The 24,056-nt window shown below is 37.3% G+C and overlaps 2 protein-coding genes across 24 annotated transcripts in view; one reads left to right on the top strand and one right to left on the bottom strand.

Moving 5' to 3' along the window:
• Positions 1-24,056, bottom strand: part of Hipk (Homeodomain interacting protein kinase) — a 47,017-nt gene that overhangs the window by 22,711 nt on the left and 250 nt on the right. For 10 of the 13 annotated variants that reach the window (XM_011069357.2, XM_011069363.2, XM_087406930.1 and 7 more), the window contains exons 2-3: positions 5,758-6,108; positions 66-383 (exon numbers count right to left, since the gene is read on the bottom strand). In XM_011069357.2, coding sequence (XP_011067659.1) covers positions 66-383; positions 5,758-6,105 — 666 coding nt within the window. In that variant the 5' untranslated portion in view covers positions 6,106-6,108. Of the gene's footprint in view, positions 1-65; positions 384-1,242; positions 1,337-5,757; positions 6,109-7,329; positions 7,448-9,124; positions 9,223-24,056 lie in introns of those variants that run through there. The other 3 variants (XM_087406927.1, XM_011069358.2, XM_087406934.1) reach the window with 3 other exon arrangements.
• The window catches only part of LOC105154128 (Mucin related 11Da), a 39,435-nt gene continuing 22,906 nt past the window's right edge, over positions 7,528-24,056 (top strand). For 3 of the 11 annotated variants that reach the window (XR_015545335.1, XR_015545334.1, XR_015545333.1), the window contains exons 1-2: positions 7,528-8,818; positions 10,164-24,045. The gene's annotated coding sequence lies outside the window, so the exon portion shown is untranslated. Of the gene's footprint in view, positions 8,819-10,163; positions 24,046-24,056 lie in introns of those variants that run through there. The other 8 variants (XR_847157.2, XR_015545331.1, XM_087406938.1 and 5 more) reach the window with 8 other exon arrangements.

The following is a 24,056-nucleotide window of genomic DNA, read 5'->3' as shown; positions in this document are numbered from 1 at the left end:
AGGATGAATAATCAATAGTTTAAAATATAAAAAAGTTATAGTCATATTACGCGTTCTGTTCTTACCTGTCCAAAAGTACCTCTGCCGAGAAACTCGAGGACCTCATACTGATGGGTCATGGAATAAAGAACTTCGTGCTGCACCAAATGATAATCCCCGTCGCCCTGAGGATTGCTGCTGCCGCCGCCGTTGGCCGCGTTGGCCACTTGTTTGCTATGCGCCGTCATGCTTGCCTGCTTGCTGTGCTGTTGCTGCTGTTGTTGCTGCAGCTGCTGTTGCTGTTGGGTATGGTGCTGCGACACTACAGTACTACCCACCACATTCGCGTTGGCGGAATGGACTGCCAGGCCGTCACCATTACCTTCCCTCGACCAAGTTTTTCTCTATAGAAGTAATATACCTTATGTAAAAATATATTTTTGGGTATTAAGAGATTGCCACCGAACAGACTGCGGAAGAGCGGCATCAGGTTGAGTAGTTGGGAGACCGGTAAAATGAAAGCAATTACGCTGAAGGGCAATACGTCGATACTCTTACAGAAATCCAATTTAATACTGAAATGTAGTAATAAATTACTTATACTTTAAGTATTGGAAGCACTATTGTTCAGTGCTTTTAATGTTCTAAATATGTAATTAATCACTACTTTCTATACTGTCAGATATTCAAGCAGCAATAAGTAACCCAATCTCTCGAGTTAAATAACATTTTTAACTTCCATGTATATAAATCAATCCATTTTCATCGGTTAAACTGTTTAGTTTCAAGTAAACAACGTTCATTAACGTATGTACTTATTAAATAATCTAATAAATTAAATTCAAATAAAATTTAATCTTAAATAATGACTAGATATAGGAATTGTCATAGGAATTGTAAAAATATTTTTAAGAATTTTCATTCTAACCGACACTGAATGTTTTTACAAGTTTCATCAAAATCGGAAGACGTTTTCGGAACTTTATCCCAATTCTTAAATTATTTAACTCCATTGTATTAATTAAATTAACAACATATCATAAAAGATCCGTAGAAATGGTCAAATAAAAAAAAGTGAAATTTGTTTCAATTTATATAAAAAAAATTTGTTTTAATTTGTTCCAATTCGTGTAAAAAATTGTGAGAAAAATTTTCACCAGGGTAGAATTAAATTAATTTCTATAAGAGTACACAGCTCTCAACGCATACAACTCGCATACAATTCGCACACCTCCCAGAAAACTCAAAGATACGAGCTACTACCTGTGACAGACGAGCCCAAGAGTCGGAGATTTTCCGCGTCGACGTCGACGCAAAAGAGAACTTCGATCGCCACCGATTGCGTGATTCGCATTCGCGCGCCGTTGGAGATCAATTAACGGACGCGTGTCTATAGAACCAACGTTACGTATCGCGTACATTTCGTCCGTTCTATTATACGTGAGCAACTGCACTGTGTAAATCAAACGTCTGCTCGATCAAGAGAGAATCGAGGAAATAATCGTGCCTCTTTCTCCCCCGATCATCGACGAAACGATCGTTCCCGGTGATGTCGCACTTGATCGCAGTTTCGTGAATCAGGCAGAATTTCGCGGACGTCACGCGGACAATATGTGCGCATCCCGCGATATCCGCGCGATGGCCGATATAAAATATGTAATGGGAACCTTGAAAGTACAATCGATAGTTAACTACGCCATACGGAAACGTTATCTACGCCGCCAACTATAGCGCCGTATATACTACGCGCTCGTGACACCCCGCAACGGTGTTCGCAACCGATAGCTGTAACCGAAACACGATCACTGCTGCTTTGTAATTATCATCGCCGGTGCGCGGTTCGAATGCACGTGCACAGGGCGTATAGTCGTTAGTTGGGACCGGTCGAAGATCATTTCGGGCCGAGGAGGAACGTGAAGAGCGATCGAGCGAGAAGAAAGAATTTTTACGGTTTCGAGGAATCGAATTATCTGCGCAGAGGCTTTTCCTCGGGCGTCCGTCAACTGTACACCCGCTTCCGGGTGGCAACGAACTCATCTCCTGGTTCGCCTGGGCACGGATACGTACTCTCTGTTCTGAGCAAAGCCAGTCTCGTATCAGATGACAAATATTTCTTCTTTAATCTTTTAAGTTTAATATTTCTTCTTTAACCAGAGTCTTCTAACAAACTTATGGAAGATCTTATTTTTTTTTTAAAGGTTTTCGGAGTCAGAATTCTAAAATTCAAATTTCAAAAAAAATGATTATCGTGAAACACGGTTTTAAGAAATTTTTGATAACTCTGAGATTTGAATGTAATTTGAAAATATTGAATTTCAAAGTAAATACCTTCATAAAAGAGGATCTAGTGTCGTAGGACTAGTGTCGTAATCAAAGTTTGAAAGTGAATCTGAAAATCAGTACTTGTTTGCACTGATGAACTTCAAATAAAATAAAACTGGAAAATTGACGTTATACTTTGCAATTAAAAACTCCTTAAAACTGAATTTTATGATAATCAAATTATTTATTAAAAATTCTATCCATACACACGCAATATTGGAACTATCATTTTGAATTTTTGACAATTCAGATTCAAAAATTCATAATAAAGCTAAATTATCCCGTAGGACAAGTTTCATAAAAATCGAGAGCGAGCAGTTATAAAATAAAAGGGGATAATCCCAAACGAGGTCCACAAAGGTTTAATAAATAAACGAAAGATTCTTTTTATTTCATCAAATAGAGAAAGTTAGAATATCGGGAGCACATTTATGAAATGAAGAAGTGATGTGCTATAATTAGTCATTCAAGGAAAGATAAAAAAAAGAAAGGAATCTCTGATGAGAAGAAAAAGAATCTCATCTTGGCTAAAAACCTTCGCCAATTTTAATAAAAGCACCTGATCAGTTCAGAGTTGCTATAAAATTTTAATTGTCTCAACGATCGCAACTTCCGTTAGAAGATGGCATATCAAGAAGAAAAATAAATAAAGCGACATTACAAAGTTAGCAGGTGCCCATGTTTCAATCGAGGATTTTCGAATCGATCGGCGAGTTCTACGCGAGATGATGACATATATATATATATAAAATAAAGCACCACGAATATCGAGCTCGTTTGTAGTGGTATTCATAAAGTTAGTTTCCTGGTAATAGACGTCAGTTTCCCACGACGTTGTGCCGTACGGTCGCAAATCGGAGAATTAACGAGCGTCAAGGAAATTGTGATACCTTCTCTGTCATTAGAAGCTCGTTACCTCTTGGACGTACGTGGCGTTTTATCGTAAATGCAAAATCAAACACATGAGAATGCGCAAAGATCAATCGAAGACCGCTTGTCGATCATTTCGGAATACTACGGGATATGCATGCCAAATAGATTCCGTTGCTGGTTACTGCATGCTATTTAAATAGCCAGGAACTTCAGATTAGCCGGATGATTTATGTCCGTTTTCATCGATGTAGATTAACTTTAATCTCCGTCCAACTTCGTCTTCTTCTAATTCTAAGAATTAGAAAAAGATGAAGAGTAAATTGAACCGAGATTCAAGTTTATCTACATTGGCAGAAACGAGTATTGGAACCTCGGCAATCTGAAGTTCTCGACGCACGCAAGTCTTAGGTCCATTTCTACCTACGTAGATTAACCCTTCGGAGTTGATGTGGGTCTATTGGGGACCCACTCAATTATCCCTTTGGAACTGACAGTGGGTCTAGCGAAGCTACTACACAGTGATCGTTTAAATAATAAACATTCTGAGTAAAAATAATTCATCTCTCACTGTGAAATAATGTTAAAATAAATATATTATATCTGAATTTACTATTAGTTCTTTTTCTTTATGTAAGTATCAGTAAATTTGAATTATTCTTATTAAAATAAATTTAGCATTCTCATTTCTTTTATAGGAGTTGTGTCATTTTCATTTTGGTTCCCTTGAAATTAATTAGTGTAAATTATTCAACATATTAAATGATGAAAAAATGTCGAAATATTGCGAAGATGAGTTTAACTTGCTCTTCGTTTTTTTTCCTAATTCTTAAAATTAGAAAAAAAAATAAAAAGTAAGTTAAATTGAGATAAAAATTAATCTCTATGGTAGAAATGTACATATTAGTGTTGCAACAGAACGGCGAGAATCGCGCGACGTAACAAAGCGGCAACGACATCACGAGACATTTCGTATACCTAATCGTATACGGCGGAACGAGAATGTTTAGGAGACACTCATATCGCAAGCGCAATGAATCAGCGAAAACATCGTGACATGTAGCTTCGAATCGTGCAATATCACCGAATCGACATCAAGTCGCAACTGCGACGCGAAACTTTGCTGGAACAAATAAGAATGACGAGCGCGAGAGGAGACGTACCGAGAATGGTGTCGTGTCAGACGAGGTATTAGTGCGATTCTCAAGCGTTAGTTAAGCTTTAGTGCCACGCACTCCAGAAAGACACAGATTCACGTCAAAAGCTTTGCGAGGTCTCGGAGTTGGGATTAGAGAGCCTCGTCGCCGATTAATCGCGGGGCGATTGTATTGAACGATCGTGACGCGACTATTGTGTGTGAGAGGCAGCCGAGAGATCGGTATGTAAAATGCAACGGATAAGCAGTGAAACGACACACAAACGACGAGCGGAGGGTACAGCATCTTCTTGCCTTTCCCTTTCGCCACGACTTGCAGTAAGAGGCATCAGCAGTTGCGAAGCGAGAAGTATCACGACTTCACGTTGCCAAATGCGGTCTCGGCTAAAACGATCTAGCTCTCGGTCTGCCATATACCAATAAGCGGTAAGCGGTCATCAAGTTTTATTCGCCGGAGCACTAAAGACGGCGACACGTACAAGAACGGCGGATGGAAAGTTTCTCCCTCTGCTTGCCCTCCATTAAGGAGAATACAGAAAACTAACGACGAAACATTACCGTAGTTATTCCCGTTCTCGTAATAACACACGTATACGTGTGTATAACAGCCGATCCGAGAGGATACGAAGCAACGGCGAGACGACAACAAGCTGCCGCGAAACTCGAAACCGGCAAACAAATGACATTGAGACATTGCGAATTGTTTGCTCATTGTGCAGATTACACGTCGTACTGAAAAAAAAAAGGACAATATACAAATAGCTGCGCGTTTATAACGAGAAATATGGACAAACGTTAACACTTGGATGTATAATATACGGCCAATTGAATATATATTTATGTAGATTTCGAGGCATCGCACGTATCAATAAATATTTAAAATATTCACATATATTTCATGAATATTTAAAAAAAAATCATAAAATTATGTCATACCAATATTATTAGGTATAAAAAATAGTAGTGTGGTGCCAGAAACCGATTACAAAAGCCTGTGCGGTAGTCAAAATATTAATAACGAATATTATTGAAAAACAAAAAAGAGAGACAAAGAGAAAGAAGACTCATATCCGTTTTTAGTCAGTGTAAATTAATCTCGATGTAATTTACTTTTTATCTTTTTGTAGTTCTAAAACGAGATAAAGAAAAAGAGTAAATTAAACCGACATTATAAAATTGATCCACGTTGGTAAAAATGTACATCAATCATGCTCACACGTCATTGAAAAGTCAAACAACAAAAATATAATTGCAGACAAAGGGTTAAAGTACAGTGGACGAGACACAAGAAGTCGACAGGCCAGATTTAGCGCGTCGGACGCATAGTATAGACACGCGGGGAACGCAAGGAGGCATGGAAAGGAGGATTGTCCGTCGAACAATTAGAAGCGCGGCGACAAAAGAAACATAGGAAGTGGCATGAAACCAACCTTCTGGCCACAGCGCTGGTACGTGTCTAAGAGCTTGATCGTCGAGGCTCGTACCAGGGTCTGCTGGTTCGGGCTACTCTTCTGCAGCGCATTATTGTTGTGCAGCGAGCTAAATGCGGTATTAGCACCGTTCACGGAGTACCGTTGTTGCAGACCGGTATTGTCCAATTGGTAGTCGCTGGTCGATTGGACCAATGCGTGCTGGATCACCGGCTGGCTTACGTTGTAATCTAACTTGCGCTTCTTGCTGGGATGGTGAACGGTGTTGTTACTGCTGCTGCTGCTGCTGCTGCTGCTGCTGCCGTTGACGCTACTCGTCTGCTGTGTTTGGATGAACATGTCACACATTCCCTGCAATCAGAAAGTAACGACCTCATTAGTGTTAAACGTCAGCGGTCCATTGATTTCTTTATGACGTTCAATTTTTGTTCAATATTATAATCGATATTTTATTACAATATCGGTTTTTCAGATAGAGATTTTTTAATTAACACAAATAAGGAAGAAGTTTTAAATGTGAAGTCGAAGCCGAATCTTTGTGCCTAATAATGTTTCTGTATAAATTTGAAATAAAAAAGGAAAAAATCCTATTTTCGATCAAAATGAATCATGGTACTTGATGATTCATATGCAAATGTTTCAATATATTTTTCAATTCTAAACTGCCGATTTGTCGGATTACTTGAAACGTAATGATAAACTGAAGCTGGAAATAACATCACAGATTACATTGACCTTCAATTTAATAATAAGGTTAATAAACATTTTAAAACACTGCGAAGCATTTATTGTAAAAAATATCACCTCAGCTGAAATTTGAACCAGAATCTGCTCCAATCTAAGCGAGCGTCTTAATTCAACTACCGAGAAGATATATAGAGATTTTGTTGCAACCAGTAACTAAAAAAGTATGTCATTTTTCAAGAAGCGTGTATAAACAATTATAAATAAAATTTCAACTGATAAGAATAAATCAAAGAAAAGAAAGAATTCTATTTTCGGTCGAACGGTTGACCGAAAATTTTCAGTTGACTAAAAATAGGATTCCTGCTCTTCTATTTATTCTCATCGGCGTCTAATTTTACTTACAAATTTTAAATATATCTTTTAATTAAATAAATTAAATGCGCGCCAATTGCTGTTGGACTTGAAATTCAATCATAAACACTGAAGCTAAAATAATAGACGTTTAATTGTTAAAAGAATAATAGTAGCTCTTAAACATCTTGCCGTATCGCAGAAAATTAAAACGACACCAATATGTTAAATATTCAAGTAGTGACACTGTTTTCTCGGACATTTGAAAGACACCTCGGCGCAAAAGTATACGCCACTATGACGGAAAAAAATACCGCAGGGAACACAAAAAGTAAAGCCAACGACCATGAATATTTTAAAACCTTCTTCGTCGACGTGTGCCCACGTCGTTAGTTTGGATCAGTGATTCTCAAAGAGCAGTCGCCAGGTATCATATTTCTAAGTGCGAACAATCGGAGGAGCCGCGCTTCCCGGTTTTTTCCAATAAGTATGACCGTTTGTTTGCGAAGAGCAAACAATTTCCATGAGGCTTACCGGTTAACCGTCTCGACGACGGTCTTTTATCCTCTGCTGCTTTGTCGCCGTCATAGCTGAGAATTCTCGCCATCATAGCCGCTCGTTTCTAAGCTATTAGACACTCTTATCATGCGGATACATTAACGTTTTATGTCTCGAAACCTGTCGGTTTCGGAACTCTCTATTTTAAGAACTTCTTAGCTCTTCAACCTATCGCGGAAAATCGTAAATCTTGATCACGTGTGAGTACGCTCTGCTACGTTCTACATTGAAAATTATTGCTTTGTATGTGAAAATGACGTGTTCGTATCATGCCATACAAAGAATGAGAGCTCGAAATGTTATCGCTCGCAGCATTTGCTTTTCGACATTAATTAGTTCAACGTCAAATAAAAAATTCAGACTAATAATTGAAAGATCAGATGCATACAGTTTTTGCAAAAGATGATTTAAATCGAAAATTTATACTTTTTGTATAAAAATGAATGTTGTATACGTATAAAACAGTTTAACAATTTAATTTTGTAATTTAAATAAAATTTTTTTCATCTTAAATATTTTTTAAAAATATGTTTTCATTATTGAAAAAAATTTAATTTAGGTTCTAAATCACTGCCAAACTTTTTGCATAATACCTATTATTACTTTCACAATATGTAGTGAAAAATTTGTAATATTTTCATAATTTTTTCATTTTGATAAAAAATACGTAATGTATCCTTAATGTCGCAAAGGTTCCTTAATTGTAACGGCGTGCGGTACCATTTTCTCATTTGATATCAACACAGCGTAATTCTATCTGATCGCACTCAGATACGTAGTATTGCACAATACGTTTGTGACTCATAGTCGAAGTTGCCGCCCGAATAATACCGGGCGTACAAAAACAACCGATCGATCGGAATCCCGCAGTGTCTCGGAAACAACGCGATTTCAATTCTACCCTCTCCGGGTTCTCCCTCCCTTCTTCAATTTATCTATAAGTATTTATCTATCAGTACACATCTCTCTCTCTCTCTCTCTCTCTCTCCCTCCCCCTTTCTTTCCCTCTCTCTACTGTTCCCGCCGTCATTTACCCGCGCGATGTGCTCTAATTATAGTGCTGACTGTCAGAAATGCTGGTCGGTATTATGAACGATCTACGGTACCACGAGGTACAGTTACGTTTAAGTTAACCGGCTCGAAACCCGTCGGTTCCTAATAAAGTGGTGCAAACAAGTAGTACGACCATGCAGGTCGCCTGGCGAATCGTAAAAAAATATCCATCGCAAGGTTGTGTATTTTGGTGCAGGGTTGCGAAAAGACGTACTCCTCGCGTACTCCAATTTTAATATCGGAGTATGCATTAATATTGAACATTGGTATTGAAACATTAATTGAGAAGATTAATAACTATATTAGATTTTCGACCGTTGGAACTTTATAATTCCGTACTAATCACGTATGTGTTTTTAGAGAAACTCTCAAGTACAGAACAAACGTGAACTTTTATAAAATAATAAACAAGGTGAGTCACACGTAAGCCCGGCTTATTATTTTTTTTCATATGTCACGCAGTGTGATGTACACGGAAAGACGTACGTATTCTCCAATCTTAATTAAAGTACATTAGTACTAAAACATTAATTAAAGAAATTAATAGCACATTACATTAAACACTCGTTCGTTAAAACTTTGTTTAATCCGCACTAATCATTGATTTATTCGTCTTTTTTTTATGAAGACTTAACTTTTAAGTATAGAATAGATAGACTTTTATCAAATAATAGGCAAGGCTTACGCATGAGCCTTATACATGTAACGATATACATACATATATATATTACTGTATATGTAACCCGTATATTTTGCAACACACGACAACGATAACGCGAAGCGTAGGAAACGTGTAAACGCAAATGGAGATCGCGGTAATCCGTTTCAGCGAAATAATAAGCAGCCCGTAACTCCGTGGAATAACTCGTCGGAAATGTGTTCGGGGTAATTCATCAGACCGCGTCACGGTGACTCAGCCCCGCAAAAGTAACGAAACTTTGCGTCACCCTGTAGCGGCCCCCGCACCCGTGTACATGTGGTCGCATGTTCGTGTATGAACAACTACGTAGGTATGCATCACGCGCCGCGCTTATATTCCGCGCGATGAGTCAAGCCGATCGATTGATGAACGAGGAAATCCGAGCTTGCTCGCCGAATGGCGAAAACTTTCCTGACAAAATTGCGAGGTAGCCAAGTAACAGCGAAATCCAAGTGACCGGTCGTGTCCACATTATCTTGACGGACTCGCGACATCGTATACAAGGTGACGCAAAAGTGAACGCGACAGTTCTGGTCACCTTTTAAGAAAGTACAATTTCCGTTATCTTCCTCTTTCTCTCTCAAATTTACATAAAAAAAAATTATTTATTTAAAACTATATTTTATTCGACACAATTCTATTCTTTCCTATATATTAGCAACAAATCCAAGCAATAAAATCTTTCTTAAAGAATTGGATAATCTTAAATTTCAGCAATTATATTCTTGTATCAATATTGTAGCAATCATCTAAAAAGTACAATATTTTCTTTTGAAATTAAAAAAATCAAATGATGAAGATGAAATTGTTATTTTCACTTTATCTTTATGTGTGCGTCATACATACGTTAAACTTCTTCTATTAATTCTTCGAACAGTTTTATTGGACATAATTAAGTTATTTGAAATATAGCGTCAGAAGAAAAATTATTCTTGTTTTAACAATATAATAACTCTTTTTGATACTACAGGATTTGTAGACATAAATACCTATTTCTAGCAAATTTCTAGCAAATATTTTTTCATACATGATTATGACGGTTATGTCTCTTTTGGAGGCCCCGAAATGCTCCAAAAACTTTCCAAGAGCTTGGAAACCTGTACGAGACTCACCAACTCAATTTGCATATATCTCTTTATATAGGACTTCTGGGCGTTTTCCTTTTACGAGTAGCGCGTCCATCTCGTGGTTACATTACATACGAAATGGACACGCTTGTTTTTAATAAGACAATTTAATAATATAAACAGCTTGTTTTAAGAGTAGAGTATAATCACAAACAAAAATTATTTTTATTTTATTCTAAAGAAATTTTAATTCCGATTTCAAAATGTTGTTACTTTCTATCTAATTGTTTGTGTTCCTCTCAAATCATGAAAATTATTATTAAATAATAAGAATACATTTTTCTTGATTTAATTTTTTATTAAAATTTCTTCAATATAAGCAAGTTATATTGATTTAATCTTATTTCAAGATTTATATTTCGAAAATAAAAACATTCTTAAAACAAGAATATTCTTTTTTTCTGCGTATGTTATGTTTTCGTTACCTATTCCATGTTTTACGCACAATTTTTGTTTTTTTATTTTTATTTTTGTTGATTTTGTTTTTTCTTCGTACTATTTATTTTATATATTGGATTTCTTAATTCTCTCCTTATTTTGTTGGCTAACTACTTTTTATTGCTTTTAACGCTCGAGAGGATTCCGATTCCGAAGCGCTTAATAAGTAACGATCTCTATATTTGCGAAATCTTTTTAAAACTGAAAAATAAAAAAAAAACGGAGGCAACTGTATGCAGAAATGTTTTTAATTTTTCATAATGACGAATAACTCGAATTTATTCGTTGTCTCAAATTTCAATGCAATAAATTTTATCTTTAAATCAAGCAATATTTATCTTATAAGCCCATTATTTTGTAAAGACTCAGACGTGTTATTTTCTGCAGGACTTTTAAAACATCCTATACATAGATAGGTTCAGCCGCTTGCGTTTTATGGCGAATCAACGTACACAAACAAGGGACACAAATAAAACGTTAATCTCTCGCTGGGCACATGATGACAGATTTACAATGTCCGAGGTAATATTTTTCAAAAATCGTTACGGGAGCAATATTTAGCAATACCGAATGCGCCATCCGTGCTCGTGCGCTTGTCGTGGCATGGCGTGGCTTCGGATTCCCGGCAGTGCACTCCGATGAATATCGCAAAAAGAGACACTGGATGGGGAAGACTGAAAGAGCACCTAAGTTTATCTTTAGAAAAACACTCGCGGTGTCGCTAGGAAAAACCGCCGCCTACGATATATGATAAAAAGGTTATCCATTTTTAAGGGTGACACTTTTCCAGGTTGCTACCACGTGAATGCGTAGGGAGAGCTTAATATAGGACGCCGCAAAATCAACGCGAGAAGACACCTCGTACGATATTCGTGACGCGCGCGTAAATATGTGTACATGTATAACCTACGTTTATTTACGTATTTCAGCCACCGAGAAGCACGTGGAATTCCTTTGACATTCGCGAGCATGTAAGAGAAAAAAATGTTTATCCGCACATTCTTTTAGCTCATTCGTAAGAAGAAAAAAATCACTTCCTCCTTGGTCGTATTAAGATTTTATCTTTCGTATATAACATCTGGCATACGAAAAGAACGGTTTTGGTAAAGTACTGAAAAACTTAGCTAGATATATATGCAGAAATTAAAAATAATTTTGTTAAACCATCAAAATTACGTAGTGTAGAACACTTAAACGTTGACGACGATGCTGCAAAAAGTTTTAACATTCCAGCAATCAGCTTAAGCATCTTACATAATTGTTTTGATGGTTTTAACAAAATTATTTTCAGATCTCTATCTAGTTAAAATGTTCAGATACTTGAACAATAGTGTTCTTTACGTGGAATCTTAGAATGGAAAGAAGATTTTACTGAAATATTGGGTCATTTAAAAAGTATCCGCGGTATTTTTTCATTCAAAAATTGAACAAAAAACCGCAGATACTTTTTAAATGACGTAATATTTAAGAATCTAGGCAGACGTAGATCTGAAAATAATTTTGTTGGATCATCAAAGTATAACCATGTAGAACACTTAAGCACTTCGAATCCTGCAAACAGTTTTAACACTCTAGCAATCGGATTGTGGACATCCTACACAATGGTTTTGATGGTTTCTAACAATACTAGTTTCAGATCTATATCTAGGTATATTTTTAGATATTTCAAAACCGTTCTTTCTGCGCTGCGATTATATTTACATTTTGAAGAGACGGAACCACGTCATTTCACGTGACCGCAGAAGTAAACGTAAAGATTCAGCGGTCATGCACCGGTGACCGGTCATTCACTGATGCATCCACCCCGCGTACATTGATAGCACATAATCAATATGTATGTACCACGACACATCTGCGAGAAGTCGCTTTTAAAAGTGTATCGAAGCGAGAGCATATCGCCGAGCGGCGGAAATATCGATATTCGCGTGAGTATCATCGGCAGTGCAACGCAACGCAACGCAACGTAACGTAACGTAACGTAACATAAAACGCGATGCGACGCGATATATCGTTCGAAATTCGACTAAAAATTAAACGTATGACGCCAGAAAAAATTCATGCCGCTGTTGGCGCTCTGTTGTTAATCGCGACATTCATTGTACTAATTCTAAGATTTAAGCCTCGGCTTGTAAATTAACGTCTAATGGAGCGAGCATAAACGTCCGACATTACGCACCGTATTTATAACCGGCAATCCTCCGCGTGACAAAAGTACACCGACAAATTGGACGTGCATTAGGCTTCATTTGCGCAACGTGTTCGAGAAACGGCATCGGCCAACAATCGAGGGAGCGGAATATAATCTTTCTGCGAACGGTGCGCCGTAAATATACTCGCGCCTAAATGCAAATGTGACCGCGTAACGTAATCCGCCGTGGTTCTACCGGATCTTCTGATAAAGACTGCATATCGGCGACGCGGTTGCCCGCAGTATGCATCCGAAATCGTCTTAACTACTTCTAGGAAACAGAAATTATACTCGTTATCTACGGAAAGCTGTTGGACTTTGCAGTATGTAATCCGCGTTTTAAAAAATGTGGCCTTAAAACTGTTTAGAGATAAGACTTTAATTATATCTTTAAAAAACGTATTTTGCGCCGCTCGATTCTTTCTCATGGAAGATACCGTTCCAGTAGATACGTTCGTTTCTATAGCTTCTTCTTAATAATTCAAGAGAACATTTCAAGAGCTGACGCTCGACTAGAGAACGGAGGAACAGGTTGCGGTAGTTCGAATCGAATGTTCTATTTTCGGAAAGCGACCGCGTTCATTAAGGCTTAATCATAGCTGTCTCGCGTGAACGAACAGATATCGTTGTATCGCAGCGAGTCATGTATTATAGTACGTGTCTCGTAAGTCGTATAAAAAAAAATTAAAGGTTCGCATTCGTCAACACCTCGTCTTCGCTCTCTTCGTGAAATCTAATTATAATTTTTACGTAAACCCGCCCTTGCGCAAATAAACGTGCGGCCGCGCGGAATAAATCGTCGACTCGTTATTGTTACGCAAAGTGTGCGCGTCGAAGCACAGAGCGTGCAACTTTTCGTGGAAGACGAGAAGCCGACCGGTCGATGGCGATTAAGCAATTGTTTATACGAATTAACACACAATGAGGAAGGCCACGCGCGCGTCCTTATGACGTCAATCTTGTCGAAAAAGAATATAATGTTTCTTATTCGAGCTTCGAACAGAAAAATTCGCGCGTCAGTTTTTTTAGTCAGTTATTCTTTTTCTTTAACGAAAAACCGCGTTCGCTCGCTTTGCCGTTATTTCCAGTGTTCGTTATCGTAATGTGCGCGCTGTCTCTTATACGGAAATCCAATTTAATGCTGGCCAATTTAATACTGAAAGATAATGATTAATTAATTCTGGGACGCTATTGGAAGTTAATTTTCGCTCACTTTTTGAGTATAATTTTTATATAAAGAGTATTAAAATTTTAATACTTATAAAATACTTATAAAGTGACATTTAGTAAAATTGTTTAATAAAAAGATTATTTAAAGTTGTTAGTTTTTTTCCCCATAAAAATAGTTAGTTTCGTTATTCTATTGTACATTGAGAAAAGTCGAAATATTTACAAGCAAACGTTACATATAATGTTATTCGATATTTATTGGTTGCAAAAAATGACTGTAATAACGGAATATACATTTCTATGAAATATATCTCATTAATTGTAAAAAAAATAGATGGTTTATTTACTAGAAATAAAATTTTATTTCTCCGTATTTAAATAAAACTTTATATCGGTGAAATAAACATTAGGTAGGTACATAAATCAAATAAATCTTTATCACAAATAAATATTTAAGTTTTTTTTTCTCGGTAATATCTTATAACCTATAAAATAGACATAAAAAAAAGTATAAAGAAATTCTCAATTATGTGAGTGAATTTCCCTGATGAGAAATGTATGCAATTTTCCTAATCACCCACTCAATTATACTATCTAATATCATTGTATTCTCATTAGTTGTAACAATACTGCATAGGAAATGGATAAGAATTTGATGGAGTTTTATTCAGCGACTCTGCGAAGTAACGTTAGTGATAAAAATATACGCAACTTGCGTAGACAAAAACGTCCAATCATTATCTTATATATATTAATAGATTATTATTAGTTAAAATACTGCGTAATTTACTTATTTTTATTCAGTAAATGGATTCAAATTTTGACATCTTTATGCGCAGTAACTGCGGGCAAAACATTAACATCTTGATTGGGATACTAAGCAGTTTTACTTTCCATTTACTAAACAAAGTTAATACAATTGTTTAGTAACTGTTGAAAGTGCACGAAATGTTATCCAAAGTAATGTTAACCTAAAAAAAATATATATATAAATAGCATTCCACGATTAATTATTTACTTTGAATATCGAAAGCACCGAACAACAATACTCAATATTCAACATAAATACTTAATCATTATCTTCCAGTATTAAATTTCTATAAGGAGTACCTTCGAAACATCGCATGATTTTATGACGAGGTTCCTCGCCTGCGACCGAACGAATATTTATATATCGATCAAACTCCTTCGGACGATAGAAGGACAGGACAGCCACCTCCTCGTAACAGGAGAGGAGATACTTTCCGTCGACATATATTTGTCGATTCCGTCGACATATATTTATTCGGCGGATTTCAAACGAAGGCGACGCAGACCATTGTGAATGGGGGAAGCTAAGAAAACCCTCCACCCAGTAATAATGACTTGCGGAGCTGGGCATGAGTTAACGTAGAATATTGCGAGAGGGGAAACATTCCGTCGACGCGTCATTATAGCCCAAAAAGGATATCCTTTCTTCCGTTGAGCTTCTAGGGTGTATCAAGGATACGAGGATACAATTTACGATTACTACATTCTGCAACAATTTCGATATTTCGTTTTGTTAGAAGAATCGTACGCTTTTTTCGTAAATCGAAATTTAGGAACCGAAATTCCGAATCACGGTGAAATCGGAATTCACGCTTTTATGTAACAAAAACAACTCGACAACCTGGAAAATATAAAATCTCTCTCTCTCTCTCTCTCTCTCTCTCTCTCTCTGTACGTACGGAATAATTCCTATTATATACAATAACGAGAATTTATAAAACAATTATCCGTAGCGTTAATAATGTTAGTGCAATCAGTAATTTCATCACACGTTAAATGATTTAATCTAATCGAACGTAACTAAATCAGGCGTCGAGTTAAAAATCTAGTATTGAATGACTTTCATGAGAATGTACATTTTTTAATGCGCGTTGAAGCAAAATTGAGGCGATTAACGTTTGGACAGTCGCCAATCTTAGAAGATAGACTTATGCAGCTAAAATTCGTGGTAAAATCCAGTCCCTCGGCGAGACGTGACGTGTCATCGCTTAGCAGCCGGTGCAACATTACTCCGACACGATGCGTGCGTGCGTGCGTGCGTGCAGGTAAGTTCGACGCATTCACACACACGCATCGCCGTGAAGGAGAACAGCCTGCACAAAAATGCTCTAACGGACAGACAACGTGCGTTCTGAAATGCCTGCACATGTATAGTGTATCGTGAGGTTCGTTCGAAAAAGATTGAAAGAAAGAAAGTGAGAAAGAGAGAAAAAAATGAAGAGAAAGAGAGAGTAAAAGGCCAAGTTGGATGGAAAAAAAAAATAACTTGGAGGATCGAGACTACAAAACGTATATATTCCATTAGAATCCACTTTTTTACGAAGCAAAACTTCGGAAAAGTTACCCGCGTAATCAGAAAACTAAAAACTCTCACAAGTAAAATGTTCCAATGTTCAAATGTTTCTCGAGCTCGCGTCTATATGTATATATTCTGTTATTATTTTTATTTAATCCTGCCCCTCAGCTTTGGATGGCTTCCAGTTTTTACATACATCCTTTTCTTAACCCGGGAATAGTCCCCTGGGATGTTTTTATATAATAATACATCCCATCGGCGAGAAAATGTGAAATGTTGTAAAATAGATATTGTTTTCTTTCTTTTTTAAGAAGTATTCTTTAACGAACTTTTAAATATGCAATTTCATGGAATCCGCAGTAAGAAAGCGTTTTATTACATAATCACTCCATCTTTATTTTTTAGAAATATTGTCATAATAAGTTCCTTAATGCACTTATTTCATTTGTTTAATACGTTTTGTTTGATTTCTATTTACTTTTTTTTAGAAAATTGTAAGCAAATGCATATCCATAATAATATTAAAAACTAATAAATTCGAAAATAATCAATAATATATTGTTAATAATAATAATTTTTAATTGCAATGTAAAATACACAATGAGAGAATTATACAATAAATCTTATTTAAAGAAAATAACTTTAAAAAATAGACCGCCACCCTCTAAAGATTAATTTTAGCTATTTATCAATTATATTGTGCTGATACTCGATCGTTTCGAATATTACACGAATGCGCGATAAAATAACGCGGAAATGGCGTATTTCAGATATTTCTCTGAAAAGTAATGTAAAAGAAGAAAAACGTAGAGCGCGCATTGTCATTTCGCGATCATATGATTACACAATAGTACTGTCATTCGAGGCATTTTCTCCGTCTGTATGCAAACTAATGGGTATTCAAAAACGTATAGATATTGAATACTCGGCTATTACCTGTGATTTCAGATAATGGCCCTGAGAGAGAGAGCCCCCAGCTATAATTTCCTGTATCTGCCCTTCGTCAGGCGGAAACAAAAAAAAATCATACATAGCTCGGGATAAGGAGTACGTAGCCCTTTTTTTATCATACTCGCCCTTCTTTCTGGGATCAAGTAGGATCGAGAGTTCTAGGATTAAAGAGGATCTCCGTACGGATTGCAGCATCAACGTCGTCGCGACGCCAGTCGCCACATGGAAATTAACGCGCGTATGCAAAGTAGGTGAAAAGCTACCGGTCGAGCGACGTTAAGTAGAATATCAAAATGTGTAAACGATTTAATTCGGAGAGGCGTGTGCAAATCCGCGAATGATCCTCCATGAGAAATCATATGTACATGGAAAGAACGATTTTACTAAAATGTCTAAAAATTTAACTAAATACAGATCTGAAGAAAATGTCGCTTTATCCGAAATAATTCTGTAGAAAATTCAAATACTATATAATGAAAAATGTTGCAAAAAATTTTAATATTTTAGCAATCAGCTGGAGCGTCCTAAATAATTATTTTGATAATTCAACAAAAGCAGATTTTCAATCTGTATGTAACAAAATTTTTAAATACTTCAACAAATCCTTTTTGTGCGCATTCGTATTTTTCAAATGGCAGGGTCTGAAACATAGTCGTACTCGGATGAGCCGCGTTTGCGAAATTCGCGAAGTTCACAGCGAGCCGTTCCAAACACTGCTTGTAGTTTTGAAATGCACATGTACATAAAAAATTCCACGCTTCGGCTGATTGTATCTCGCGCGCGATTTCGCGGAATCGTTATATATCACATCATATCTCGTATTCGTGTTCGGAATGACAAAACGTGCCAATGAACGAGTAAGAGTACAATAAAAACTGCTTCGGCAATTATTGGCTCGATAAGCAGATATATTTGTCTGCGTAATTTTACCGCTCTAAACTGAGAGAAATGTGTTTCCTATAATTCGTAGTCACTTTCAGTGCTAATTATATATTTTTTTACTACAGAACGATATACTCGTAAATATAATTATTAATACTAATATTATATAACTAATGTCTATTATATAACTATAAAAATGAAGCTCCTAACTCCGGAATTATTTTACACCGTGCAATTATTAGTCATAAACACGAAACACTTTTCTCTCAGCGTGCTCGATTTTGCAAGTCTCGGGAAACGGGAAGGTGGCAAATAGCAATTCGTATTAATTATTACAGGGCGATGATAAAAAGTCTCTGCAGTGTTTTATTTGCAGCGTGACTACATTTGGCGACAGTTTCTCTCACTCGGGTGGGAAACAACTTTGTTTTCCGCCCTATACTATTAACGCGGGGGGAGAGAGAGAGAGAGAGACCAACGCTGCAACGGTACGATGAGCTGCCAAAACCCGAGGCGAATTACGAAACGTAAGCCGCCGGCTGAGCGAATCGATAAGCCCTTACCGAATTGAGGCCTGCCTCCTCGCAAAATTGCTAATTACGGCACGGCGCTCGGTTCTCGGTTCTCAGTTCTCGGTTCTCGGTTCTCGGTTCTCGGTTGGGGCACTCCCCGACGACCCCAACGCGTTATTTCGGCGCGCATCAACGAGACTGGACTTGAAAGCCCGGGTCTACGTCCAGGACAATGGCCATCGCCGAAAACGAAGGGCGACGGGCTCTCCATGCTAATGGCCAGGTATAGGGAGATATACCCACATCGGAACGGTCGGAGCACTGTGGATGCCCGATGCCACTGGAGGCTACGCCAGCCACGCGCATATACGGGGTGTGCCCAAAAATCAACACACACGCGTACACGGCAGAATATGTATGGAGTGGATTTCTCGTCGTCGATATACCGACGATTCCCGGAGCCGAGATTCGATCGCGGAGTTTTACGGCTATACGCGCGGTGTACATTCGACGGTGACGAAATCGTTAAGTGTACACCGAAAAAAAAGAAAGGGTTTCCATAATTTACTATTTGTAGTCGTTTCCGCTCTCAATCTATGTACTTTTTTTTGTAAACTATGAATATAATTATTATTGCTAACAGTATAGCAGTAATAATTATAAAAATGGAGCTCTTAATCATGATTTTATTACCATGCAATGGTACCAAGTTTTCTCTTAGCGTAGATACGTATATACATGATAGGAGAATAAATATTATACGGATATTCACTGTGCGAGTTTCGATATATATACATTTTTTTATCAAAACTATGCACGCTCGTGCGTGCATGCATACATTTGCACACGCACTGAAAGAAAAGTCTGGTTACAGATACCAAATGTATTTTGTTTAGCGCAATATTTAGTAAATATTAATAAATAGTAGATATAATAGTAATTAATTGTTTGATAATAATTAGAAAAGGTAATATTTAGGAAAGAACAAATTCCGTTTATAATTGATTTTAGTTGTAATCCTCCATCTGTAATGTGATTGTGAGTCTTTTTTATCCAGCTTAAATTTTTTTATTGTTCTAGTTTTCAAAAATTCAGGATTATTTTTTAACACTTCTATTACATAAGCAAATATTTTTTTTTAATTGAAATGTTAAAACCTTTATTTCATAAAAATTGAAATTTGAACATAAGCAAAAATAAGGGCAAATTTTGAGAGTAAAAATTTCGCTTGTTCTAAAAAAGATTCAGATTGCAAACAAAGAATTAACCGAAATTTTATTGAAGTTATAAGTGACTACCATTTAGGCTCGATTATTATTACCAGACTTTTTTTTCGGTCCACGTGTGGATGAAAAAGAAAATTAATGTTTATAGTTGGTTTTAGTTACATTAACAAAACATTTGACAGAGATTATTTCAAAACTGTAGTAACTATCATTTATAGATTTAATTATTATCACCAATCTTTTTTTTCAGTATACATATCATATATATGCAAAATTAATGTATTTGGTTTTAGCTATATTAACAGAGACATTTTTTTAACTGAAATTATTTCAAAGCTTTAGTAACTAACTCATCTGGGCTTGATCAACTGTTATTACCAGTCTTTTTTATCATGTATACATGTCGTATGTACGTGCACGTACGCGATTTAACAACCACGATCGTTAGACCCGACGAGGACAACGTACCGAGTAGCAGGCAATCGCGAGCGATAGCGTGACGCGAGGGAATCGCGATCCAGAAAGACGTTCGCGACGCGACTTACGTCGACCAACGAGCGACATATGTTTCGAGAGGAGCTAACCGAGTGTAAAAAAAAAAACGCCACGAAAAGCGATAAAAAATACGGCGTCATGGTAATCGGATTTTCCTGCGAAGACAGCAACGACCGAGGGATTCCAAACGGATTCCGGTATCCGTCTCGCTCGCGATATATTTACAATTTTACTCGCAAAGTTCTCAACGTATTCTCGACGTTCTCAATGCGAACGATCAGTTACGCAGACGATCGAAATACAGCGATCGTAATCGACGAGAGAGGATAAGAATGCGTCAGCCGGTGGCTCGTTGTAAGTTGTAAGGCGGAGCCGCGCCAAGATGAAGTCGCGGGTTCTAATCATTCCCGCGTGAAAAAGTCTAAATAAGTCCCGATGGCGTTTTCTCGCTGACGCTTCACGATCAGGTTATTCATGCTCGCTATCGATATCCGCGAAGAATATTTATGTAAGAAACTGATGGCGATGCATCGAGGAACTCGCGCGTGGAAAGAATGAATGCGGGACGCAATTCCGACGATTGTGTAAAATGGTGTTGCCGGCGATTTGAAATTCGATGTCGCGCCGAGAGAATGTTCTGTATTCGAAATCAGTTCCGTCGCGCGCGTCAGTACATTTCCACACGGAGAAAACTACTGTATAAAGAAACTGATGCGATTTATCTCTAATAATTATCTCTGAATGTAACACAGAAAAAGAAAGGAAGAGAGGAGAAGGAGAGAAAGAAAAGAATAAAGAGCAGTGACGGAAACTGTGAATAATTCATCGCCAATGACGAAAGTTTCTTAACTCTATCTAATTCAAGTATTAGATAGATTGTTTAACATTAAAGTTCACTTTTTTTTTTAAGTTAAATAAACCTAACAATTGTCAGTTCAGTTATTCGACATATATCTTATCGATAAAAGATAGTAGGTAAAAATCAACCGAGAAATGTCCAATATAAATAAACACCTATTCGATCAAAGGTCTTAATATTTTTTTAATGTAAATTTTACAATTTTCAGTTCAAAAGCAAAAGATAAGAGAGCATAAAAAAGTTCTTTATTATATAAATGAATTTAAATGCTAATTCAAATGTTTGCTACAAAGCCCATTTTAGATGATTTCTATTATTCGCTACCAAATTCGGGACAAAATTCTATTTGTAATTTTACGTGTCGTGTAACATAGAAAATATTTAAAGAAATAAAATTCACATATATACAAAATATATATCAGGATTTGCATTTACTTTTAGGATGTGTGACACATAAAATTATAAGTAGGATTTTATCTTAAATTTGGTTGCGAATTATAGATCGTTTAAAGTGAGTTTTAGATAAAGTATTCAACATATGAAAGTTCATTTTGTTTGTAATTAAAATAGTGTCTCAGTTCAGTTATTCCAACACTTCCTGGTAGAAATTTTATGCTTTGAGCAATTATTTGAACAGTTACGTATATAATATCTACCTAGTAACTAAAAAGTAGAACTACTTAGGATCTCAGTGAAGAATGTAATGCTTTGCTAGCAAAACCTGAACTCATTTATTAAATGAGAACAATAGATGAATAAGCAGTATTTTAACTAATAATAATCTATTAATATACTAGATAATGACAACGCAAATGTCTACGCAAGTTGCATATATTTTTATCAGGAAAATTGCTTCAACTATTGAATAAAACACTTATCAAATTCTTATCTATTTACGTAATATTATTGTTACAACTAATAAGAATACTAAACAATAATTGGATGTGCACTGAGAAAAATGGTTTGATTGAAAATAGACAGGCACAATCAGAAGATTCTGATTAAATCATCTCAACTAGAATCTGCTGGTTTGTCCATTTTCAATCAAACATTTTTCTCATTGTCAGTACACATGTATATACAGAAAAACTGTATACATTTCCACCGCTTTGCAACTTATAAAGTAGACGAAAAGTAAAGTAAAAAATTCTTAATTTGTAGGTGAATTGTCATCCTAGAGCAATAGAGTAATACGAGTGTCATATATATATATGAGTGTGTGTAAACAGTGTAAATACGAGTGGCATTCCACGGTTAATGCAGTTACGCCCATATCGGCACCGCAAATTCGCGCACAACGTAGGAATGCTTTCGCGATGTCTAGGTTACGTCGAAAACCAATCGACTCGTAAGGAAAGCCCATTGGCATTGACGTTTTCCTACTGAAGGCACACAACATCGTGATCGACGTTTTCTCGTCTCGACTCCTCTCAGTCGCGTTTGTCGCGCTCTCACCGACCTCCGAGGAGAGCGAAGATACCCGGAGGAGTCGATCTACATCGAAGAGAGTGACCGAGAGCGAAAAACTCCATCGCTTTCGACAAAGTTGAAAGACGGAGTATCTCGTAAAAGTTTCACGCGGGGATGGTTCTCTGTTCCGGAACAAATATATGTATATGAAATAACATGTAATATGTAAGACGCTTTTTAGCTGGATCAGGTTGCTCGCGCGTTCAAAAATAAAACGTGCGACGATGACGATAATAGGCTTCCCACAGTTTTGGAGGTTAGGTCGGCCTCCGGTCGACAGATGTTTCCAGGGTCTCGGTTTTCCCATTCCGCGATTGTACAGCATACATGTATAGAATAGGAGCCATAGTAGGAGCTATTCAATCGACAGGACGGAGCCTGGTACGGGGGAAAGTGCGGACCGACAAAGTACAGACACTGATAGACTGCCAGCCAAACAGACGTATGCTGGGGAGAGAGAAAGAGTACGTATGTGTGTATGTGCAAAGAAAGAGACGGGAGAGAGAGGGCGAGTGTATTTTGCGGATGCGAGAGAAGGGTAACGGGGATAGAGAAAGAAGAAGAGACAGGTCGTTATCAATGCGCGAAAACCTCACCAAGATACCGAGCATGAGGTATGATTCTATCTACGTCGTGGAAGATTCCCAATGATGAGTGAATTTTCGGTCTCGGTCAAGAAGAACACGAGACAGAGACAGAGACAGAGACAGAAAAAGAGAGGGAGAGGGAGGGAGACGAGAAACACGGACAACTTTGCGTGAGAAAGGAAGAGAAAGAGAGATACGTGGTCGGGTCGGTTGGTCTGTTATCGCGAACTTCCGAAGACCAGCGCGCGATCGACGTCATTAAAGAAGACACCCGGGACGAGGAGAAGATTCTCTCTTGTTTATACTTTTCGGCCACGTAGTGCGCGCGCGTACGTGTGCGTGTATTATATTTTTACCTCGTATACGACGATGCCGGTAGAGTCCATAACACGTATAGTTTCGCTCGCTCGTCAGTCGTTAGCGTTCAACGTGCACGCCGTGTATAACGTGAGCCAGGAACGGACATTTAACGTTTTACCTCCGTCTGACTCCAATTGGTCCACGTTAGTCACATCGAAGAAACTCCGATTCTACTCCGGAGTATACTCCGAAAAAAAGCAGACTAAGAAAAAAAAAGAGAAAATAAGGAGCAAGCGACCGAGCGAATAAGCGACCATGGAAAATCGTCTGCCGACGGACAAATAGAAAGATAAATCGAGAGAGAGAGAGAGAGAAAGACGGCGAAAAACGGCAGAGAGAAACTCACTCGTACGTACACA

The sequence above is a fragment of the Acromyrmex echinatior genome, chromosome 6 (genome assembly GCF_024713525.1).
Source record: "Acromyrmex echinatior isolate Ae372 chromosome 6, ASM2471352v2, whole genome shotgun sequence".
NCBI lineage: Eukaryota > Metazoa > Arthropoda > Insecta > Hymenoptera > Formicidae > Acromyrmex > Acromyrmex echinatior.
This window is presented reverse-complemented; position numbering and strand designations above follow the sequence as displayed.